The following is a 24,249-nucleotide window of genomic DNA, read 5'->3' as shown; positions in this document are numbered from 1 at the left end:
GTCAAGGAGTCGTATTTCTTTTAATATATTTGATTCATTTATAAATATATTACTATTAATAATATCAATATTAATAATAGTAATTTGCTAGAATGACACTGATAAATAATCTTCATATTTGCTGTCATAGTGTTCATTATTCTGTTATAATGGATATGTTCATCAATCTACATGGATCCACTTGACATCAATGACAATATTTCCATCATGTCCTTCAATATATTTCATGTTGGTTCTTCTTTTAGAGTATTATTGCTGTTCACTGGTTCATAAGCCCTGCCTTTTCAAAGTGTAAGTTCTACCTTTAGAAAGTGTATCCATCTAAATCACTAACTTTTAGTCTTTGTTTAATTTATCTTTGACTAAGATTACTGCCTTTGCACTTCCTTGATTGTTGTATTGTCATCTTTATTCAATATGTAAATTGTGTTTACAATTAAGAATATGTAGATTAGGTTTAATATAATATTAATATATATTAATTAAATAATAATATTTAATAAATAAATTTCAAATAATCATTCGTTGTTAATTATAATATAATTAATAATAATAATTGCTTCATTTAGGATATATATAACGATCAAGGAGGGAACATGACAGAAATCTATTACTCCAGCCATCAAACTTTTCAGAATATTCAAAGATAAAGAATCCGGTCAGCAGAACTTGCTTTCAGAATCAACAACTTCATCTACGGCACCCTTGGCATGCGTAGAATAAATGCAGGGATGCATATTATATAGTTCTCGTTTTGTTGTGTGTGTGTAACTCGAATCATGTTTTTGGCTTTGCTTTGTAAACAAGTTTCATGATCAAGTTTTCTTATTCGAGTCTTATCTTCTTCTCTTTTATTGTAAAGTTAGGTTTACCCTAACTCTTTCTTATGAGGTAGCTATTTTAAGTGTTCAACTCGGGTAGTTACTCTAAGTAACTACTATTCCAAAATGAGTTAGTTATTTCAAGTTTTTACGCTTAAAGTAAGTTAGTTATTCTAAGTACTTATAAAGGTGGTTAAGGTAGTTACCTTAGGTGGTTACTAACCTCACCTATTTATACCTCATTGTAATTCAATCAAAGGGGTTCCACTGTTTTGCAAAGCATTGTATGAAGGACTCGAATAGTACTATTCAAGCAAGAAAGCAATAGAGAAATGTTTTGGATGTGTGTTCAATTCATCTCAAGTGTTATTGTTAATATTCTTATGTCCCATCAATGATAACCATTTGCTTTCCTTTAACATTGCATGTGAAGAAGATTATCATTTCAAGTTTTGGTATCTTAACTTGGATGTGTGGAATTTAAAAATTGATAAGTTTATATCTTATTTCTCAATTAGTTTTGATTATACATGTTGTTCTTTAAATCTTAGAAAATCCATATACCCCCATCATACGAGGGAGCTGCCCCTCTCAAAAGTAGAGAGGAATTGCTATTGTTTTGCAATTCTTCAACTGTTGTGAACATTTTGTTGTTGATCACAGGGCGAAACGAGTTCTTCAAAGAAGATTACTTAAAGCAACAAATCTATTTACCAACACTCCAAATAACTTATCTTGATAACTTTGTCTTATTTGACAATAGGAGATATACTATGAATGATAGAACCAATGATGTCTATAGATCTAAAAGTGTTCCTCCTGATTTGGATATGCTTCCTCACACAAGATGATACACTGTTGTTTTTCTTCCCAAACAATATAGTAATCTATTCCCTTTGGTTGCTCCTCATGCTAAGAGGTACTAAGCAGAAGCCATGCATCACAGCCTCCATTCCAAACTCTTGTCACAAACCTCCTATTACCACGTTAATTTGATAATGGTATAGCAGCACACCTTAGTATATCAATTGCTCATTCGTCATTATAATACTGATGGCCTGTATTACTTCCAAATTCCTTCTTGACCTATCCATATCATTTGTGTTGATCAAGTAATCAACTAATGCCAATTTCTCCAAGTGTCTATATTCCTTAGACAAGGGTCGATTTCCTTAAAGGCCATGATTGGCTCACAATACAATTATCCTCAATCTAAAATCATTATCAGACGATATCATCTGCTTCACCCATCAAGGATTATTCATCGCTGCCCTTTAAGTGTACGAGTGGGGTTATTATGTGTGATTCCCTCTTAAGATAGAGAGATTGATTTAATATAACTGCTATCCTTAATAGTTCGATGGTCAAGAACCATCACTAGATGTTTATATGGTTGTTTGCTTGCACCTGCGATATATAACTCAGAAATCCCGATTGTATCTTGAGACAACATCCAAATCGTTTGGGGAAAAAATCGGCAAACCAAAAGTATAAGAGTTTTTGAAAAAATCGTCCAAAAATCGGATTTAAAAAAAAATTTGTAGAAAAAGAGACAAAAACTATTTCCTTTAGAAAACTTAAGGGCATTTCCATAGCATAGAGATATACAGAGCAAATAAAATAGAGTTTCACCCATGAATTGTAGAAACTAATTTTTTGTTGTTTATATTCATATTGCTGATTGTTAATGCATTAGTAGCTTCTGCAAGATAAGACTCTCCTAACTCATTAATCTCCTCTATTATGTTATTAGTTTACTCATTCATGCTTTATGTTTATCAGACTATAACATTGATCATAATTATGATATTGATATTGGATAATGATGGATTAGATTGACGACCTACTTAACTATGTTAAGCGTCAATCTAAATGCTATCGGGCTATTAACCCGATAGCATATTAATGTCGATTCATATCGGCATTAATATACTATCGGGGTATTAACGCGATAGCATATAATGCTAACAGTTATTGTTATTGTTTACTTTATATTAATCCATTATCATATGCTTTGATACCAATTCATTATCGGGTATGTTTTAGATCTGTTACAATTAACAGTGATACCGATTCATTATCGGGTATGTTTATAAGCACTGTTACCATTAACAATGATACCGATTCATTATCGGGTATGTTTATAAGCACTGTTACCATTAACAATGATACTGATTCATTATCGGGTATGTTTATAGCATCGATTAGTTATGGATCGGTTGATGGTTGTAAGAGTCACGACCAAGTGACATCTTGGTCGGACAAGTCTAAAAGACATGCGATCAAGGTGCCACTTGATCGTGGCCATCTTACTATCTATACATCATTCAAATTAAAGGAGATGACATTGAAATCGATACATGTTCATCCTCCTTACCTGCAGTAAAAGAAAGATAACAATATTAGTGTCATAGTCATAATATAAAAAAAAAAGGGACACCTACCAATAGAATAGCCCGCCCAATAACAACTATGATGGGGTGGCCCCCTTATGGCATCAGCCTGCTAGAAGAATATGAAAAAGGGCGACATAGTAGAGGGGAGGTAGATTAGAACCGGGAGATTGGGAGGTTGCAGCCGGGCATGTTACGTATAGAATCGAGAAACGCTACAACAACTCTATTGGGGGGGTGGCGAGCCGGGGGGGAGGACAAAAGGGGCGATTGTGGGAGGCCCCTACGATAATATACCGGCGGCTGGCCCCCCCTACTATGTCGAAAGGGTTCGCTTTACTAGGGGGTGGGTGGGAGGAGGAGACGTTATCCTGCATATAACTTGTCCATTAAATTGGAAATTACAATACTTTTACATGGTATCAGAGCCAAGTTGATCGAACTTGAGGCTATTTAATTTCATGAAACAAATTTAAGAACAAGTTTATACTACATCACATTTCTTCAAATGGCCAGTGCTATCAGATTCGAAGATAGACTCGGAGGTGGCGATGATTTTTCAGCCTGGAAATTCAGAATTCAAATGATCCTAAAGGAGAACAAAGTGGATTTGTTTGTTCAAACTAAAAATGATCAACCCGAAAATGAACCTGACAAAACAGCATGGATTGAGGGAAATGAAAAGGCAATAAAAATAATAGTTGATGGGGTGAGAAACAACATAATGCTCATCATAAGAAAACATCAGACAGCCTATAAAATGTTCAAAGCTCTTGAAAGCACATTTGAGATATCAAATGCAAGTTGAACTCTAGCATTAAAACGAGAAATAAATCATATCACCATGAACAAAGGGGAGACAATCAACGCCTACTTTATGCGGATATCAGTTCTAAAAGATGAACTTGCAACTCTGGACTACAAGATCCAAAGCAAAGAGTTAACACTCATTGCTTTAGATGGGTTGCCTAGTGGATGGAGCACATTCATCCAAGGCATCAGTGCAAGGTCCAAATATCCCAAGTTTGAAAGATTAAGGGATGATTGTCTCCAAGAAGAATCAAGATTGAACAAGATGGGAATGAAACACAAGAATATAGATGAAGACCTACAAGTTCTAAACACCAACTCCACCAAGCAAAACAAGAAAAGGTAGTTTAGAAAGAGAAAAGGTCGTCAAGGCAAGAATACTTCAAAGAAGGACTTATCTCACATTCAATGTTACAGGTGTGATCAGTTCGGACACTTTGTTGCAAAATGCCCGGAAAGAACCAAGAAACATGCTACATTTGTCAAAGCAAGAAAGACTAAAGGGGAAGATGACTCCGGGAAATACGTATTCTACTCAGCACTCACAAGTCAAGCTTCTAACAAAATCAACTCATGGGTGATTGACAGTGGTTCATCCAGGCACATCACTAGTTTAGAGAAGTACCGGATTCCATGACAGAGGAGAGTGATGAGGACGTAACCATCGGAGATGACTCCACACATCCAGTCAGAGGAGTAGGAACCTGCACCATCAAATTGAAGACAGGCATAACCTTGCGGCTTGAAGGAGTACTATATGTCCCCGACATCAAAAGAAATCTAGTCTCTATATCGGCACTGGAAGATAACGGATACAAAGTGACATTCATGGACAACAGAGTATTGGCTTGGTCAAGGAACTCCTCCATCAAGAAGGCAAAGACCATTGGACAGAGACGGGGCTATTTGTATGAGTTGTGCATGGAACCCAATCTAGCCCTAATCCATGAAGCCACTAATGCAAATGAAGTTTGGCATAGAAGATTAGGCCATCTGAATTTTAGGGCTTTATCTTCAATGGGAAACCTTGTCACAAGTCTACCCAAGTTAAAGCAAGATCATTCAGAAGCATGCAAAGGATGTGCCCTAGGTAAAAATACCAAAGGTGCATTCCAAAATAGTACTAGGAAAACTAGTAAAATTCTAGAATTAGTTCATTCTGATGTATGCGGACCTATGTCTGTATCCTCTCTAGGGGGATTCTTGTATTATGTAATATTTGTTGATGACTACTCTAGGAAGACTTGGATCTACTTTCTGAAAAGTAAAGAATCAGAAGAGATCCTCTCTAGGTTTAAAGAATTTAAATCACTAACTGAAAACAACTTAGGAAACAAAGTTAAAACCCTAAGAACCGACAATGGGGGAGAATACACATCAGATTCATTTAAAGAATTTTGTAGAGATAATGGGATTAAGAGGGAGCTCACTATACCTTATAACCCCCAACAAAATGGGGTAGCGGAAAAGAAAAATAGGACTATAGTTGAAGCTGCCAAGGCCATGATCCTAGATCAAAACCTTAACACAAATCTCTGGGCTGAGGCATCCAGCACTGCTGTATATATACAGAACAGATGCCCTCACTCCCATCTTGAGGACAAAACTCCTGAGGAAGTATTCACTAAGACTAAGCCTGATATTAGCCACCATAGGATATTTGGATGTCCTGTCTATATCCATATACCTAAAGAAAAGAGACTAAAACTAGAGCCTTCTGGAAAAAGAAGATTGCTTGTAGGATATAGTGAAACCTCCAAAGCCTACAGAATCTATGTACCTGGTCAAAGAAATATTGAACTAAGTAGGGATGTAATCTTTGAAGAGGACCTGGCTTTCAAAAGAGCTCAGAACTTCATAAAACCTAAAATCTATGTACCTACCTTTAACTTAGATGAAAATCCTGCCCCTGAGTTTCAGAGGGAGAATCTAGATGAAACTGAAAATGAAAATGAACACTCACCTAGAAATCTCAAGAAAATACCACTATGGGCCACCAAAACAGTAGAAGAAGCTCAAAGGTTTGCTGCTCCTTCTGGAACCTTCAGAGAAAGCAAAAGACCTAATAAATTTACTAGCTATGTTGCTCTTATGAATGATCTATCTAAAAACGAACTTGACAATGTAACAGCTGCCCTTAAACATCAAGTATGGAAGGATGCTATGTCTGAAGAGTATCAATCCATAATGAAAAATGATGTATGGGAAATCGTTCCTAGGCCAACTAAGAAATATGTTGTTTCTTCTAAATGGCTTTTCAAGATCAAACATGCAGCAGATGGCAACATTGAAAAATAAAAGGCAAGATTTGTGGCCAGAGGATTTTCTCAAAAGGAAGGAATAGACTATGAAGAAACATTTGCTCCTGTAGCCAGATATACCTCAATAAGGACTGTACTAGCCATTGCAGCAACAAAGGGATGGAAGGTACATCAAATGGATGTAAAGACAACTTTTCTTAATGGAGAGATATCTGAAGAAGTATACCTAGAGCAACCTGAAGGTTTTGAGATCCATCATGCAGAATCTCATGTGTGCAAACTTAAGAAAGCTCTATATGGGCTCAAACAGGCTCCTAGGGCCTGGTATGAAAGAATTGACACATATTTATCAAAACTAGGCTTCTCTAAAAATGAAGCAGATCCTAATCTCTACTACAAACAGAATAAAGGTGATATGCTAATAATGATTTTATATGTTGATGACTTATTAATCACAGGAGAAGATCACCTTATAGATCAATGCAAGAAAGAGCTATCCAAAGAATTTGATATGAAGGACTTGGGATTCCTTCATTATTTCCTAGGGTTGGAAGTATGGCAGAATTCTGATAACATTGTTCTAAACCAAGGCAAGTATACATTAGACATCCTGAAGAGATTTGGATGGCTAAACTGCAGACCTATGACCGCTCCAATGGAAACCAATCTTCATAAACTTAAAGAAGCAGCAGCAGAATCACCTTCTACTGACCCCACTCTATACAGGCAAATGATTGGGTCTCTTATGTATTTGGTAAATACAAGACCAGATATCTGCTATGCAGTAAATGCCTTGAGTCAGTTTATGTGTGAGCCAAAGGAGATACACTTGATAGCAGTAAAACACATTATGAGATATTTACAAGGCACCTTAAATCTTGGTTTCAAGTATGAGAAAATTGATCTTAATCTACATCACAGATTCAGATTGGGCTGGAAGTGAGACTAACCGGAAAAGCACCTCTGGGTGCTGCTTCAGTTTAGGATCAGCCATGATATCCTGGATCAGCAGAAAGCAGTCTTCTGTAGCGCAAAGTTCCACCGAGGCTGAATACATTGCAGCCTCCATGGCTGCTCGAGAAGCGGTGTGGCTTAGAAAGTTGCTTGTGGGATTGTTTGGTAATCCGATGAAACCTACTATCATCCATTGCGACAATCAAAGTTGCATAAAACTTTCAGTGAATCCAGTGTTCCATGATAGATCCAAATATATTGGGATCCCATACCATTATGTACAAGACATGGTAGACAAAAATGTGATCAAATTAGAATATGTTAGTACGGGAGATCAGACTGCAGATATTCTGACCAAACCACTTTCCAGAGTGAAGGTTGATCACTTCAGAAAGGGTTTAGGTATGATAGAAAGGTAATCTGCTTTGTAAATAAGATGTTGAAAATGTAAACTTCTTTTGTCATGTTGAGACATTCTGGGTTTTTACCCCCTGTGTTCATATCTAAGAGGTGACGATCTCTCAGATTATGAACACTTGTATGTAGACATCATAAGGTGACGATCTTATGATTCTCAAACCAGTTATCATGTTGGATCTCTGGTATGTCATGGATGTGCCATGATGGTGTTGTGATAAAACATTTGAATAAAATGTTTGTGCACATATCACAATCTGGATAAGATGAGAATTTAACCATCCTCATATGTTTATCCTCAGTATTGCGTGTTTAAGCAATATTGATATCACGTGTTTAGGTGATATCTTGTCATAATAAAATGATGAATCTTTTATATCACATGGTTGAGTGATACTCTATGTCACATACTTAGAGTAATGTTTTATATTTGTATCCTATGTGCTGATGGTACTTCATATCATATGTATAGATGATATATATTCATGGAGACTGACATTTTGGAAAAGAAATGTGATGCAGGTTACTTTATCTTCCAAAAGCTAAGAGGGAGTGTTAATGCATTAGTAGCTTCTGCAAGATAAGACTCTCCTAACTCATTAATCTCCTCTATTTTGTTATTAGTTTACTCATTCATGCTTTATGTTTATCAGACTATAACATTGATCATAATTATGATATTGATATTGGATAATGATGGATTAGATTGACAGCCTACTTAACTATGTTAAGCGTCAATCTAAATGCTATCGGGCTATTAACCCGATAGCATATTAATGTCAATTCATATCGGCATTAATATACTATCGGGGTATTAACCCGATAGCATATAATGCTAACAGTTATTGTTATTGTTTACTTTATATTAATCCATTATCATATGCTTTGATACCGATTCATTATTGGGTATGTTTTAGATTTGTTACAATTAACAATGATACCGATTCATTATCGGGTATGTTTATAAGCACTGTTACCATTAACAATGATACCGATTCATTATCGGGTATGTTTATAGCATCGGTTAGTTATGGATCGGTTGATGGTTGTAAGAGTCACGACCAAGTGACATCTTGGTCGGACATGTCTAAAAGACATGTCCGATCAAGGTGCCACTTGATCGTGGCCATCTTACTATTTATACATCATTCAAATTAAAGGAGATGACATTGAAATCGATACATGTTCATCCTAAGACATGTCCGATCAAGGTGCCACTTGATCGTGGCCATCTTACTATTTATACATCATTCAAATTAAAGGAGATGACATTGAAATCAATACATGTTCATCCTCCTTACCTGCAGTAAAAGAAAGATAACAATATTAGTGTCATAGTCATAATATAAAAAAAAAGGGGACACCATCCTGCATATAACTTGTCCATTAAATTGGAAATTACAATACTTTTACATTACATTGGCAAATGTTCAGTTAACTTTTTAAGAGGGCACTCAACAAATACGGGCACTCACCAAATACACCAAATAGTTGTCTAAGTCTAAGATAAAATATTAGCTAAGTCTATAAAGTAACTGAAAACAAAACTTAACAGACAACAATCCAGCTTGTAGTGTCCCTAGTTGAACCACATTAAGTTTGCCTTATTTTTTAATGATTAAGTGTCCAATATTGCAAATGAATCAGTGATCTCTAAAGAATTGTATTGCTTGGTACAAATGGATATATGAATATCTATATTTGTTTCACTAACGGCTTAGTAAAGGAATGAAGGATTCAATCAAAATTATTGCCAAATGTCCTTATGATGACAAGATCCGATTTTATTATAGATTCTGCAATTCTGCTTCCAGTGAAAAATCTGACATGTATATCGATCTGAGAAAGGAAGGATGTCTAATATAACTACAAATCGAACTTTCCTAAATGTGAATACTATGGAGTGGATTGTGAATGTCTATTTATGTATGAACAGTTATATACACCGTCGTTATCTCAGATTAATATCAATATAATCACACAAGTATTCATATGTGAGAGACAATAATCTCAGTCTGAATGCTATGTCTGAGTATAATCTTTTATTCCTGCGAGAATGGGGATGCTGTGTCTTCTTTAACAGTTCCTTAATTTCATGTGTCTTATGGTTTAAAGGGTGGATTAATCACCTTTTCCTGTCTTCCTTTGCAATCTGCTATGGATCCAGAAAAAATGATAAAAAATCCCATGACCCCTTCCGATGATTACTGATGCTATTTTAATATCAATGCTAAGGAGCGGTGACTTTTCATCGCACCCTTACTAAGAGACTCTTCTTCGCACCCCCTTAAGGTTAACTAATCAGTAATTTGTTAGTTGCTGATCTTAAGCCTCTCTTTGGCGGCGATATTGGTATTTCCTTTGATCCACTGAGACTTAACTTAAAGATTTAATCTTTCTTTACAACTTGATATGTAATCTGTTTACTTGCTGATCGCTGTAACATTACTTGGAGCGATTAAGATTGTTTGTTGCTGGTTGGTAAGTATATAATTGTAGACATTGACCACACCATGATATTGCCACAGTGGATTACTTGCTGATGAAGATATTTATGTTATAGAAGATCCTCCGTTACCAGCTATTACATATAACTTCTAACTTGATCATGATGTAATCGATGGTTCTTCTTCTGTTCCCAAATATCAAAGGATTGTGTGCTAGTAGAGGTTTTGTTCTGTTCAAAGCTTCCATGCCAAAATAACGATTTCCGCCTGTTCCATTTAATCGTATGCCTTTCTCACATGGTTAAGCAAGCAAGCATTAAATCGATAATTCAAAGATCTGGTTCCACTTGTAGATATCATGTATCGGAAGCTTCATGTTTTGTTGTTTTCATATTCATATATGCTTGTTTTTGTCTGAAATTGATGGGGACATCACATAGCTACTGTTAGCAATTTAGTAAAAGTGGAAGCCATTTTGAAGTGATCCAAAAATTTCATTGTGATTGAGGCAATGAGTTTTGTAGGGTTAATTCAATAGTTTAGAAAGCTTATCAAATCATATTCCACAATCGCAATTCTTTATATCATAGCAGCAAAAACCATTTGGGGAAAAAATCGGCAAACCAAAAGTATAAGATTTTTTGAAAAAATGGGTAAAATATTGAATTTTAAAAAATCGTAAAAAATTGTAGAAAAATAGACACAAACTAAGTTTTTAAAACTTAAGGGCATTTCCATTGCATAGAGATTTTTGTTGTTTATATTCATATTGCTGATTACATAGGCAAATATTCTGTTAACTTTTTAAAAGGGAAGTCACCAAATACACCAAACAGTTGCCTAAGTCTGAGATCTAAGATTAGCTAAGTCTATGAAGTAGCTGAGATCAAAATTTATCAGACAGCAATCCAGCTATTGTTAGGAATTTAGTACAAGTGGAAGCCATTTTGAAGTGATCCAAGACTTTCATTGTGATTGAGGCAAGGAATTTTCTAGGGGTAGTTTAATGTTTGAGAAAGCTATTCAAATAATATATGCTTTATCTTCCCTGATGGTAATTGGTAAGTCTTTTATATAGGGTAGAATTCAACAAAATGCATTTGTTTAGTTGAAGTACAAGATTAGCAAGCCACTAGTTTTGGCAATACCTAGCTTGCAACCTAACTCACAAGGTTCGAATTCGTGTTCAAGTTCAGCAGCTATGGAATTCGGATGAAGTTCCGGCAAAGGAAAAAAATCGGAAAAAACATTCGACATCAAATTCACCTTGTATATATAAAAAAATTTCAATCTCAATCCATTTGGGGACGGCAGGGGGACTGCGGGGGGATGACAGTTGGGGGGTGGTGGGGTGGTGGTGCTGATATAGTTATACATATACATATAATACTTGAAAAACTAGTTTTGAAAAGATGTATGACTGTATAACAGTATACGAATTACATATCAAATGAAACTATAGGAAATTTGAAATACTAAATCTAAACACCAAGATTTCTTCAATGCTAATTGCTAAATAAAATTCGACAAATGAAATTGCCAAATTGGAGATTTCTATTATATCAAAAACAGAAAATATGAATATTTGATGCCATTGCAAAGTCTATAAAGATGATTACATGATTCATCATTACAATGAGTAGCCAAATACAAATACTAAGCAATAGCATTACAAAAGAGACTAGAGTCAAAGACAAAATGCCAAAATGTAAATGACAAAACTCAAAATGTAGCTAATGGAGGCCTCTAATCATCTGCGAACTCCTCCTCACTGGAACTATTGGACTCCTGAAGATCAAGATCCCTCAAGCTCACACCAACCAGCCCTACATCTGAAGTGGTAGGATCATCCTCATGAATCTGTGAAGGCTCATCTGGCTCTACATCCCATCATGCCACTGGACTCTCCTTGTACACAAGTGTCTTGCGGTTCATGGGATGCAAAGAACTGTGTACAACCACAAGCTTCTCTTCTCTCTTAGAGGTAAGATTGTTTCTCTTAAGAGAGTGGATGAAGATATATGTAGACAAATTCCTCTCAGCAGCTGAAGAACTAGAAACCTGGGATAGCAAACGGATGGCTAGAGTGGTGGTCAAATATTTCGGGCCATGACAATTCCACCACAAAAGAGGGTCCTCCTGTGCCATAGTTTCTATATCCATCTTTGCCGCATCTGAATAACCTCTAAGAGTGGAAAATCTTCCCCACTCAGTGTGAATTGTGCTAGCATCTCTGGAATCAAACATCTTCTCTCTACACCTAAAGAAACCCGCCTTCACCTCATCATCCTAAATCAATGTCACTCTACTCGGTCTAGCCTTGTACCACTTAGGATTCAAGGCAAAAGCAGCCATATGCAAAGGAGTGTTCAACTTGTTTCCATCTGCGCTGAATGATAGGCCGGATTTGATCATTGTAGAATGCTAGAGAGGGGTCCTTCACTCGCACAACAACCCTCATCTGGTCAAGCATAGAGTCAATGCACTCATACACCTCTCCAAGGTTAGGTGCATCCCCATCCCCATATCTGATCACCTAGAATACTGGAGAAACAATGGAGACAATGTATTTCGCATCAGTCCAAAACACATCACTCTTCACTATCTCCTTCACCCTTCTCCCCTACTCTGTCTTGGCCTCAACCCACCTATTCCACTCATTAATCATAACCATGAGTTGCAATGCCTCTTGCAACTCAGTCATTCTCTCCAAGAGAATGAAATAGGATGCGTATCTAGTCTCAACTGGTTTCAAGAACTCCTTCGCGAAGGTCCTGAAGAGTGCATGTGAAGTGTAGTGGTTGCAGATAAACATCTACACATCTCTCGCATCGGTGACCACTCCTCTAATCTATTCAATCTTCCCCATGTCCTTGAGTGCATTGTTCATGGCATGCACACAACATGGGGTCCACCAAATGTGTCTGTAGGCTGCCTCAATGAGTCTCCTTGCTGCTCTACACACATGGGCTACATCCGTCACTACTTGGACCACATTTTGTGGCCCAACCTCCTCAATAGCCTTCATGAGGACCTGAAACTGAAAAATCGGCATCTTTGTGATGCCCTGTACAATCAATTGCTCTAAGGAAGTAAGGGCCCTCTGCACATGTGACCATGATGTTGATGAGTGGACGATGGCTAATGTCATTCCACCCATCCATAACTATGTTGCACCTCGATGCCACCCAAGATGCCTTCATCTTCTCCATCAAAATATTGATCTTGGAATAGCACTTATCCAAGATCGAGGTCCTCATTTTCGTCTCACTTGGTGGCACATAAGATGTTCCTCCCTTCACCACCATAGCCATCACCTCCCTATAATAAGGAGACCGTGTAACATGAAATGGAATGCCATTGGCAACGAAGAACTTGCCAATGGATTCATCTATCTCATCTCTCGGCTGCACATTAAACATATCAGCAATGGGGTTACTCTGTGGTGTCTGCAACCTACGTTTCCCTACTCTAGCGGCACCAGAAGTGGAAGTGGATGGAGATCCAAACATCATTCCTTCTGTCTGTGAAGCATGAGAAGTATGAGGCGGATTCTAGCTATGCTGAAGGGCTGCCCTAGCAGACAAAGTAGTAGGCATTGAAATATTTGTGTCATCTGGAACCCCCCAAAGCCTATTAAACTCAATTTTGTACTTTATATTTTTAGCTTTCTTCAAAAACTTACAATGACTCGCACCTTTTCCTGTCCAAAAGAGAAAGTGTGCATTCACCCTACTGATGCTACCAAACCATTCAATGTCACAAATGTTGCACTTCCACTTCCTTGTTCCCCACCTGAATGTGACGTGCCTTGTACTGATATTCTTGAATCAAACTGTTTGAGAGGAGACTTAGGATCAAAAGGACCCCTAGCATATGGTGCCAACAACTCTGAAGGGCAACTTGTACTAGCTGGTGCACTCGCCATGGAACTAGATTGGGCTCCAGGATCAGCCCCATGATCACCCCCCTCATTTTCAAGTTCAAATTCTGAATCATTTTCACTATGAGAATGGATTTCCATCTCATCCTCACTCATGTCTTGGGAGCTCATTGTGAAATTGACACTGCATTTCACAAAATAAAAATAAAATCAGCCTACTTTAATAAATAAATTTATTTTCCTATTCATCTGAAAATAAGATTTGATGTTGAATCTTGAGGACAAAATGATGATGAATCATTCATTATTTTGCCCTCAAGATTCAACATCAAATTTTATTATTTTTATTTTATTTTTTAAATTAAAAAAAATCATAAATTGTAAAATTTATTTTCAAAATTTTATTATTGTCTCCCAAATCTCCATGTACTCTACTTCTACATTATTTAGTGCTCTTTGAATAGGATCCTTACAACAGTCCATGCTTTGATAAAGCATGCCAAGGCAAGGAGTGTCACCATCCACCATACGAAGAACATCAACAATTGGCCCACGTATATTCAAAACTTTTGCTCCACTTTCCCAAAAGTTGTTGCTCAAAATGATTTGCTCTATGTTCTTCCCCTTAGCACTTTTAGAAAGTGTTGAACTTTCCCACTCATTGGAACAAACAACCAATCTCAAAATTGCTTTCTCTTCAATCACTCTTTTCAAAGTGATACTAAATGAGGCAAACCTTGTGTCACAAGGCCTCAACAACTCCCTAGATGCATGTTGCCTGCAAACACTCAATGTGAGATGATGATTTCTAATGAAATTTGCCACTACTCTCCCTCTATGGATTGCTTCATGTATCCATGGGAATTTTGCCAAGTCATGAAGCAACAAATCTAGACAATGGGCTACACATGGGCTCCAATATATCTGTGGGTACTTCTCTCCGATCATCTTCACAACTCCCACACAATTCGCTGCACTATCAGTAACCACTTGAACCACATTTTCTACCCCTACTTCAAGAATGCCTTCCTCTAGTATCTGAAAAATATATTCTAAAGTTTTCTTATGGTTCATGGTGTCAATCACTTTCAAGAAGACAACACCTTCAGGGCAAGCTACTAAAACATTAATCAATGGCCTTTAACATATATCAGACCATCCATCACTCAATATGGTGAAACCTGTTACTTTCCAAGAAGTTTTGACCTCAGCTAACTTTGTTGTCACTGTATCTTTTGACCTCTCTAAAAAGAGTTGTTCCGAAAGCCTCTGAAGATGGAGGTGTGTACCCTTTGCCAAACTCCGCAACTTTCTGAATTGCATTACGGAAATGATGATTCCTTGCCACGTTGAATGGAATGGCACTTGAATAAAACAAATCAGCCAATGCATCAGCCACTTATTGTTCTCTATCGGTTTCCACAAGTTGTTCAATGTTCCACTTCCTATTGATGCACCTGTGGCCTTGGGTAAACAAGAAGAGGAAGAGATAGATGTGAACTTGGACACATGTTGTTGAATTCTTTGTTTTTTTTTCTGTCTTCTTGATCATTCCTACAATCGAAGAGGGTTGTTCTCTCTCTAAAGGAGCTCTCATTTCTGCAGTCACACTTGGACATGCAGTAACACCTCCTCCTGCACCCCCACTGATCCCAAGTAAGTGGTCTCTTGCCCTTGTTAAACTTCCAATGAAAGGTTTCTGACATTTGGTACAAAAGAGATCATGACCATCACATGTCACATATTTCCATACTTCAGATTCCGATTTTTTAGGATGCATTTTATTATAATCTATATGTTTCAAAAGAAAAACAACATTTAGTATTTAAAATATTAACTATAATCTATTTTAAAAACATCAAAACAAAATATATAAAAATTTTACTTTTGACTCTTACAAAGAAAATGAATATTATTTCAATAAACATAAACACAACACCGAATATATATATCTTGTAAAACATAAAACAAAATTATATTAATTTTTATTTTTATTTTACAAAACAAAATTAAAAATAGTAAAAATAAAGAACTTTATTTTACTGTATTTGACAGATAAAAAAGTTGAATATTTATATCTTTTAAAACATTAACAAAAATATATTAATTTTTATTTTAATTTTACAGAATAAAATAATAAACAGTAAAAAAAAACTTCCACAGTAAATAATATATTAATAATAATAACAATAAATATTAATCTTCCACAGTAAATAATATACTAATAATATTAAACTCCATTTTATTATTTGATAGATAAAAATACTTTATATATATTTTTCAAAACAGTAATATATTAATTTTAATTTTAATTTTACAAAACAAAATAAAAAATAGTAAAAAAGAAAAACTTGCACATTAAAAAAAGATATTAAAATAAACTTATAAAACAAATCATAAAAATACCGAAATAAATAAAAACAAAAACAAATAAAAACATACACAAACAAATAAAAAATACACAAAAACAATGTCGCGATGGCTTACTTGGGGGCTCGAATGGTGGCTGAACACTCCAATGGCGACAACGGCGAGCACAAACATAGGCAACACGAACAATGGCAACATGCACAAACACAGGCGACACACAAACGCAAGCGACACACACAAACACAGGCGACACAAACGCAAGCGACACGAATGCAGTCAGCACAAATGCAGGGCACAAATGTGAATAATGATGGACACCTAGTCAAACCTCTTCGAAATGCTAGAAATCAACTGCAAATTTTTTTGCCCTAGTCGAAATGCTAGAAAGCTCAAACGACTCCTGCGTTTTATGACAAAATCATTGATTATTTATTAAAAAAAATTGTCGGAAACCCTAAAACGCAACGACAAAAATATGTTTTAAAAAATTAAAAAAGTCACATGTTTGACCGACGAATTTTAGGCGAATTTATACGAATTTTCTAAGGTTTTTATGGGTTCTCCGAATTCCGAATCTCAAACCAAAAGTTCGGCGAACCCTATGACTTAGCTTGCAACTACTATTTTAGGTAGAGACAAATTTTAATGATTATGTGTTGGAGACTGTTTTATTACAAGTATGTAAGCTTGTTTGTTGTCATTCAGATTTATTTCATGGAGCACTATTATAAATTTTACATTATTTTTAATTTATTTATTATATAACTGTTAATATAATTCATAGTCTATAATAGTTTAAATTTTAAAACTACTTTATAGTATTAATTATAAACTATAGGGGTTCGCTCCCTCATCAAAGTGCCATATATAATAGTGCATAATAGTATTAATTTTAAAGCTACTGTACAATATTAATTATATCTTGTTCACATCAGAATCCATGGGGTGGGGTGTGCAGAGAGCTTGAGTCATATCGAAGCCAAGATTTAGAGCAGATTTGCCAGCTACTTCGACACTATCTCATATGCCCCCCATGATTTAGGACGATATGTTTGCAACAATTCCTAATGATTTATGTTCCTGGTAAATCTCTTTGAAATCATGCAATCTCTTTAACGCTGTTTCTGACTTCTCTATTCTGGGATATGCGTCTTTAGCCTTACAATGGGGTGGGTGATCGCCACCTTCACTTGGCTGTCTACTGCTCTTATTGAGCGCTTCACTATGAAGTAAGAATAAATCTTCCACCTTCAAGTTCATTTTTCAGATCTCTTTTATAGATTCTCCAAGAAGGGCGACTTGAGGAAGAGACACATCTAGATTTAATTAAGAGTTGTTACCTTTGCTGTTTGTTATACCCATTCATAACTACTCAAATGAAATCGCTAATTTATATCCTTTTACTAATCGCCCTTGCTGCTCTCAAAGGCTGTTTTTGATCACTGCCTTTGAATAGAAATTACCAATCTTTTTAGTTATATTATCTTAATAAGGTATAGCTATTTTGAAGTTACACAAATTACTGTGTTGGTGACTTATTAACATGATGAGTCATTCCCTTAATAATAAATCTCTGCCTTTAGATTTCAATTGCTTACTTTTCTTCATCCATATTTGGGAGATTATGTTAGTTGAATACATGTCTTTTGGCATAAAAGCCAAAGGTGGTCGGCTAGTATTGACATGTATGCATCACTGCATTATATCCATCGTTAATAATATCTATGTTCAGTCTTCATATGTAATCGATATGCTTGTTAATTGTTGACAATATAATTAAGGAATGCCACTATATGTGGAATGGTCTTCTAATTTTATATCAGCGGATATCTTTCATGTCTACAATGCTTTATTGTTGCCTAAATAATGGTAAGCTATGCTTAAAGATAATACAAGGAGCTTTCTCAATATTAACAATACTTGATGGAGTCTTGTTTGGGGGCATCACACTCTCAGCCCATTGCCAGACCTGCAATCAGCTTTCCAGCCATCCATTTAAGATATTTCATTGTTATTTCCAATTGGCTGTTAGGTCTATGCATTTTGGACAACTTTCAGAAATGATTTCATCAGTGCCATTTGTATCAGCACTTGTATCAACATTGTAATCATTATCAACACTTTATGACAGTAAAATATCATCGATTATATGTTTGTGTTGGGCTTACACATGTTGTCAAAAAAAAAAAAAAAATTGAGGGTGGTTATTAGTTATTAGTAATTACAGACTAAACAACTAGTGCCTATTCCTTGGAATTGCACTCCACTTAATAAGTCAGAAGTGTCTAGCTTATTGTAATTGTTGACTCTAATGAATAACCATTAAAGTATTTTCCTTTCAGTTCTTGCAGGACACACTCCACTAGAGAAGTGAAGTTTTGGCCAGATCTCCCACCTAGTGTGTTCCTTTCAGTATTGTTGCATTTTAGATGGTGCGGTCCCATACATCTTATGCTCTCACCTTGCCCATCTCAAGAATCAGGTGATTAGAAAGTGACAAGGACGTTGCATTGCAATTTGTTTTCAGTTGGAAAATTTCAAAAAAAATTTAGGGTCTCTATTACAGTACAATTTGAACATTAAGCTAAGACCAAGAGGAAAAGGTAGATAAGTTAAGTTTGAGTCATTGCCAGTTGGTGTTGGAATGTATGGCCAAGGGGTCAATGTGTCCATCGCTATTGGTGGTCTTGATTGCTTTCACTCTCTCTTTGCCTAGGTAGGGCTTTGGGTGCTCTACGCACTTTAGGTGAGACTTTCACCAAAATAACATATCGTTTTCTTGTTGAGGGGCCTTTGGAATTGAGTACTCTAATGTTGGCTTCTCTTGGTTGTTGGGGGGCCAATTTTTTTTAAAACACTTCCTTCTGAAATGTATGCCCCTAACCACATACTTGAGCCAGTTTTTCTAAGTTTTTAACACTACTCCCATTTTTCCTCATAGAGGTGCATGATTAGTCTTTAGGCTTAGCAAAATAATTCAATAGTACATGATCAAGAAAACATTTAGTAACGAGCCACAAGATGACAAGAGAAAACAAATTAGACAAGACCTGATCATGACTTGCACTCAGGAAAATAGTACATGTTAGCTTTGAATTTGACACAATAGGGAAATTCTGTATGAGTGCTATGTTGCTTCACTAATCAGCTATTTTGGTTACATTTTAAAAAAATTATATAATTAGATATTGAATTTGATCCATTATATGAATGTCTAAACTTAAAGTCTTATGTCATGTATAGTTAACTTGTAAAAATTTCAGTATCCCTATACATATAGATAGATAGGTAGATTGAAAATTCCCTACACACACGCGCGCACGTGCACACACACACACATATGCATGTAGGTATACTACCATCCCCAAAACATATACTCCCACACTGCCATCCCCAAAACATGTTCTGCTATCCCATGCTTTTCCCATCCTCAAAACGCCATGGAACAATAGAATGTAAGTCAATAACAAGACAAAGATTACATGATTTATTTCTAGATTTACAAAATTAAAGAAAAGAAATTCCAATAAACCAAACAAAATGCTTGGATTTAATGTAAAGGTGAAGGCAAAGGATAAAACATGGTGCTGAAATGGAAATCAGGTCGAACATAAAAATGCAATGTTAGAACAGTCGATATGCTCAAATAAAAAAGGAAAAAGTTAAAACTAGTGAAGGTGAAGGCAAAACGAAGGATTCTTATAATTTTTACATTTCATAGATGCCACTTTTAGACTAGAAAATGAGGATGATAATAGTTAGTCAATCATTAGAGAATGCAGGTGACACTAGTAAAGAAATTACAACAGAATGAAGGTGATAATAGTCAATAAAGGGCTTTCTTATAGATTATAATAGTTTTATTGTAAAGGAATAGGACAAAGTATTAATTTATATGGGCTTGGAGTGATGTTAACCTGATGGAGGATTAGCAACAGGATATCTTGGTACGAGTTGGATGGGGCTCTTTTCTCTAAAATATATGAGGAACAACTTAGTGGAGCTTCAAAATCTAATACAAGTTCAAGATTCAAAAGCAAAGAGTGAAGAATTGAGACTGGAATAAACTCTAAACTGTAATGTGACTCAATCTTTTGTTATTAAGTTCTATACGACCATCGAGTACTTTGGTGAGAAGAAAGGTTAGGAATGTAAAATAAAAGATAAATATATAATTAAGGTCAAATCAACTTTAACTTAAAATATGTAATGGTCTCTAAATGAAGGAATTACTGCTTTTTATCTCTTTGATTTTGTTTGAAAATCTAATGCCTAGCAAACTATGCACAATGAGTTTACACTTGATTGACTAGATCTAAAAATACTTTCATAGTTCATGTCTCCAGCAACCTTTGCTATATATCATGTAACATGGATGCAACAAACTGCTGTCAATCTTATAATATTGAATTGGAAGATTGTAACCAACCAATTTGAGGTATATAGACAATAGACCCTTGAACAGCATTGGAATCACGTAATAGATGCTTTATCTCTATAGATGAAACCTGGAAGAAAAAATTAAACCATTCAATGATATGAATATTTTCAAATACTTTTTAAAAGGGGAATAGGTTTTGAAGATACCTTTTCAAGAAATTCAGGCAACGCAATGTATATCTCTCTCAATTCATCCAGCTAATACAAGTGCACAATCATTCAAAAAAAAAATGAAATGCTCATTCAGAACTTATATATCATTAAAAATAATGGGAAATTCTTAGTTAACATGGAAAAATAAGAAAGATTTTATATATTGATGCAACTTTAGCAATTACTGTATTAATTTGTGGAAAAACATTACCAAACAACCATCCACATTATACTCATTAGTCTGACTAAATTAAGAAAAACAAGAGCTTTCTCAGAAAATGTACCATTAAAGTAGAATTTCATTCCTCCATACCCTATGCAAGTGTTCCAGAAATGATGCTTGGACTTCATCAAACCATTATGGAATAGTCAATGAAGGTGTTTAACATAATTGTCGCAATTAAAGTACTTAACCAAATGGATTGAATTAGCATTCTTAGACAACTCTGCAGTTGACACAGCCAAATCTTTATATGTAGTGTATGACCCCTGAACGTTTCTTTTGAAGATGATTGATAAACAGATGACAGAAACACATTGATCAATATAAAGGTTTGCTGGATGTTTGAGAACTGAGTTTCGGATCATTCAAATTATATTCGATGCATTGATTTTAAGGTCTTAAAATGTGCCTTTTACATCACCATGTATAGCATAATATAAAAATACAATGAACCAGGCAACTGTAACATCGAAATCAATTAAATATGATGCATTTCAGAATTATTCAAATCTGTTGCAGCAAACTCCACGACAAGACAGTCACCATCAATGCTGGAAATCAACTTCTACAGCAAGGGTATGATCACATAAGCAGCAGTAACAGCCCAAAATTCTTCAAATGCAATGATAGACTCCAAATTTGTGCTCAGACCTTATTATTATGCATAAAAATCCACGATCTAATCATGAAAGCCAAAACCTTAGAAAGCTTCTAAATCAATGCCCACAAAAACTTCAATGCCCAAGCAACAATGACCAATTTTGTATGGTACAGCCTGTGAAAGAAACATGGTCCAGCCAGCTAAAAAGAGTCTCTGAAGTCCCTGTAAGAATCAATAATATTCTCTGCAAACCAGAACCAAATGAACTCAAATGTGCTAAATCAAAAAACCACAAAAATCTTCATTTTTTCCTTTCAAACCCTGAAGCCAATAACTTCACAAAATCACCATGATCAAAGCTGATGCATAGCCTCTATGTCAGACTATCAGCAACCGCCCAGGAAGGATCTTTCACCTTCGTAGATGACATTCTCCATGAAGGGTTTCATCTTCACAAAGTTCTGGAAGAAAACCAGCAGCATATCCTTCTTCAAATTTTCAACATATGGAAAATGAGCTCCGAATTCCCATTTATGTTTCCCAAACTTCAACACACCAAAAGGAGAATAAAATATTAATTTGTTAATATCCATTATGTCTCCCAAATTTCCACGGCAAAAACACACTGCACTTTATTTTTTTAAATATTTCATTTAATCTTCCTTGGGCACCAAATCCAAAGTCACCATAAGATATTAAATAAATGCTTAAGTAAAACATTAGTAAAATATTATTTAATTATAAGCATTTATTTAAAATTACGCCCTTAATTTACGGAGCACAAAAAAGAATTGAATATCAAATCTGAATCTTCCAGGGTGTCACCGAAGATGAGGAGACATGATTGAGGCCAAAACAATGACTTAATATAAATCATAGATCGGAAAATCACCCAGAACTCGGCGAGTCTGAGTACAATTTATGCCCCCCGAGTCTGGCGAGCTCAGACTCGGACTCGTCCGAGTCCAAGGGGCGAACTCGCCAGACTCGCCGAGTTGGCGAGTTTGGCCTAAAATCGCCAAACTCGGCGAGTCCAGTGCTTGAAACTTGGCCGCCCGCTGGGTTAAATAAAATGACAAAAAAAACATTTTAAAAAGTTTTTTTAAAATGAATGATCTCGTCTTTGTTCACTACAACCTTCGCCTGAGAATGAGAAAAATTAGGGTTACAACATGTCAGCCAATAGAAAAATAACACCTGACGCCTTTATTAAATAATAAAAGTCTTTTTGGCCTCGCGAGGCACTGCCCCTTGACCCCACTCCTTGACCCCACCTTGGGGGCGCTGCCCCCAAACCTCCATCAAAAAATATGGGGGGAAACTGCATCGATAGAAGTAGGGAAAATTTAACCTCCGAGTCTGACACTGATTGGATCAACCAGGTAGATATAGAGGCTGAGACTGTAGCCATGGTAGAGGAGAAGCGGAGAGCACGAGCAGAGACAGGAGATCTAGAGGCAGATAGTGACACAGATGTTCCTGATGTTGGTGAGCATGGCATGGTGTCACGGGGAGCAGCTATGGTTGTCAAATCATCCAAGACCTACCTTAGACGCCTTCGCAGAGGGCCAGGGCCGGGGCCGAAGGGTGCAGGCTCCTCTGAGCCATAGGCTTGTACTTGTATTTACCTTTGGTATTTGTATGGAACATTTGATGATGATCATATGATGACATGGATTTTTTATTCCATGAGTTTTGTAATATCGTACACACTTGACAATATTTATATATCTATGTTTGTTATTTCGTTCAGCTACAATTTGCGTTTATGCTTATGTGATTGATGTATACTTGTGTATGTAATCAAATGAGTCGAGTTTGATGATGTTATTGTGTCTTTAAGGTGTATTCAATAAAGGGTGCATGAAACAAGTTTTAAATCTTTAAAAATCTCTAAATGTATTGAGTTTTTCACTTTCCCGAGTCCACCCGAGTCTGAAGCTGAGTCTGACTCCGAGTCTCGAGTTCCGAGTCCGAGCTGAGTTCGAGTCCCGTTCCTATGATATAAATAGACATGGGCTCGAAAGCGTCACCGCAAAACACATTAAAAACTTAGCTCAAATCCAACCATAAAAATGTTGAAGAAAGAGAATTGCAACAACTCCCAAAACCATCGAGCTCCCTAACCAACCACATTAGCCTACAAGAACTTGAGGGATAGACTAACAATCACCAACTGTCTAGACCTAGAGAGGGGACATTAGATTATACAAGCAAATCAAAATAAGGTCTGCCATAGCTCTATAACTAAAGAGTCATCACGGAGGAAACTATTAGTCAAATTATTCAGTACCTAACAAAGGAATTTAAAATATTCCATATTATCAAGCCTACACATAAGAGATGTTGTACATTCAGAGGTGACATAAAGGTCTCTATCTCACTAATATAAAAACCATCAAGGTATGAAGTGAAAACAAATGCATGAAATGTGAAATATCTTCTTCAATTCACTGCTCCATGAGGTATGCTCACT

General features: G+C 35.9%; 1 protein-coding gene across 12 annotated transcripts in view; it reads right to left on the bottom strand.

Annotated features, from left to right (window-relative positions):
• The window catches only part of LOC131031824 (DNA mismatch repair protein MSH5), a 230,384-nt gene that overhangs the window by 102,309 nt on the left and 103,826 nt on the right, over positions 1 to 24,249 (bottom strand). For all 12 annotated transcript variants that reach the window (XR_009103290.2, XR_009103321.2, XR_009103316.2 and 9 more), the window contains 2 exons: positions 20,944 to 20,994; positions 20,786 to 20,864 (listed from right to left, as the gene is read on the bottom strand). Coding sequence is in view for 9 of the 12 variants with exons in the window: in XM_057962806.2 (XP_057818789.2) it covers positions 20,786 to 20,864; positions 20,944 to 20,994 (130 nt within the window). In the remaining 3 variants the exon portion in view is untranslated. The remainder of the gene's footprint in view (positions 1 to 20,785; positions 20,865 to 20,943; positions 20,995 to 24,249) is intronic.

Source organism: Cryptomeria japonica, chromosome 6, assembly GCF_030272615.1.
Source record: "Cryptomeria japonica chromosome 6, Sugi_1.0, whole genome shotgun sequence".
NCBI lineage: Eukaryota > Viridiplantae > Streptophyta > Pinopsida > Cupressales > Cupressaceae > Cryptomeria > Cryptomeria japonica.
Note: the sequence above shows the minus strand (reverse complement) of the source record. Positions and strands in the feature narration are given on the sequence as shown.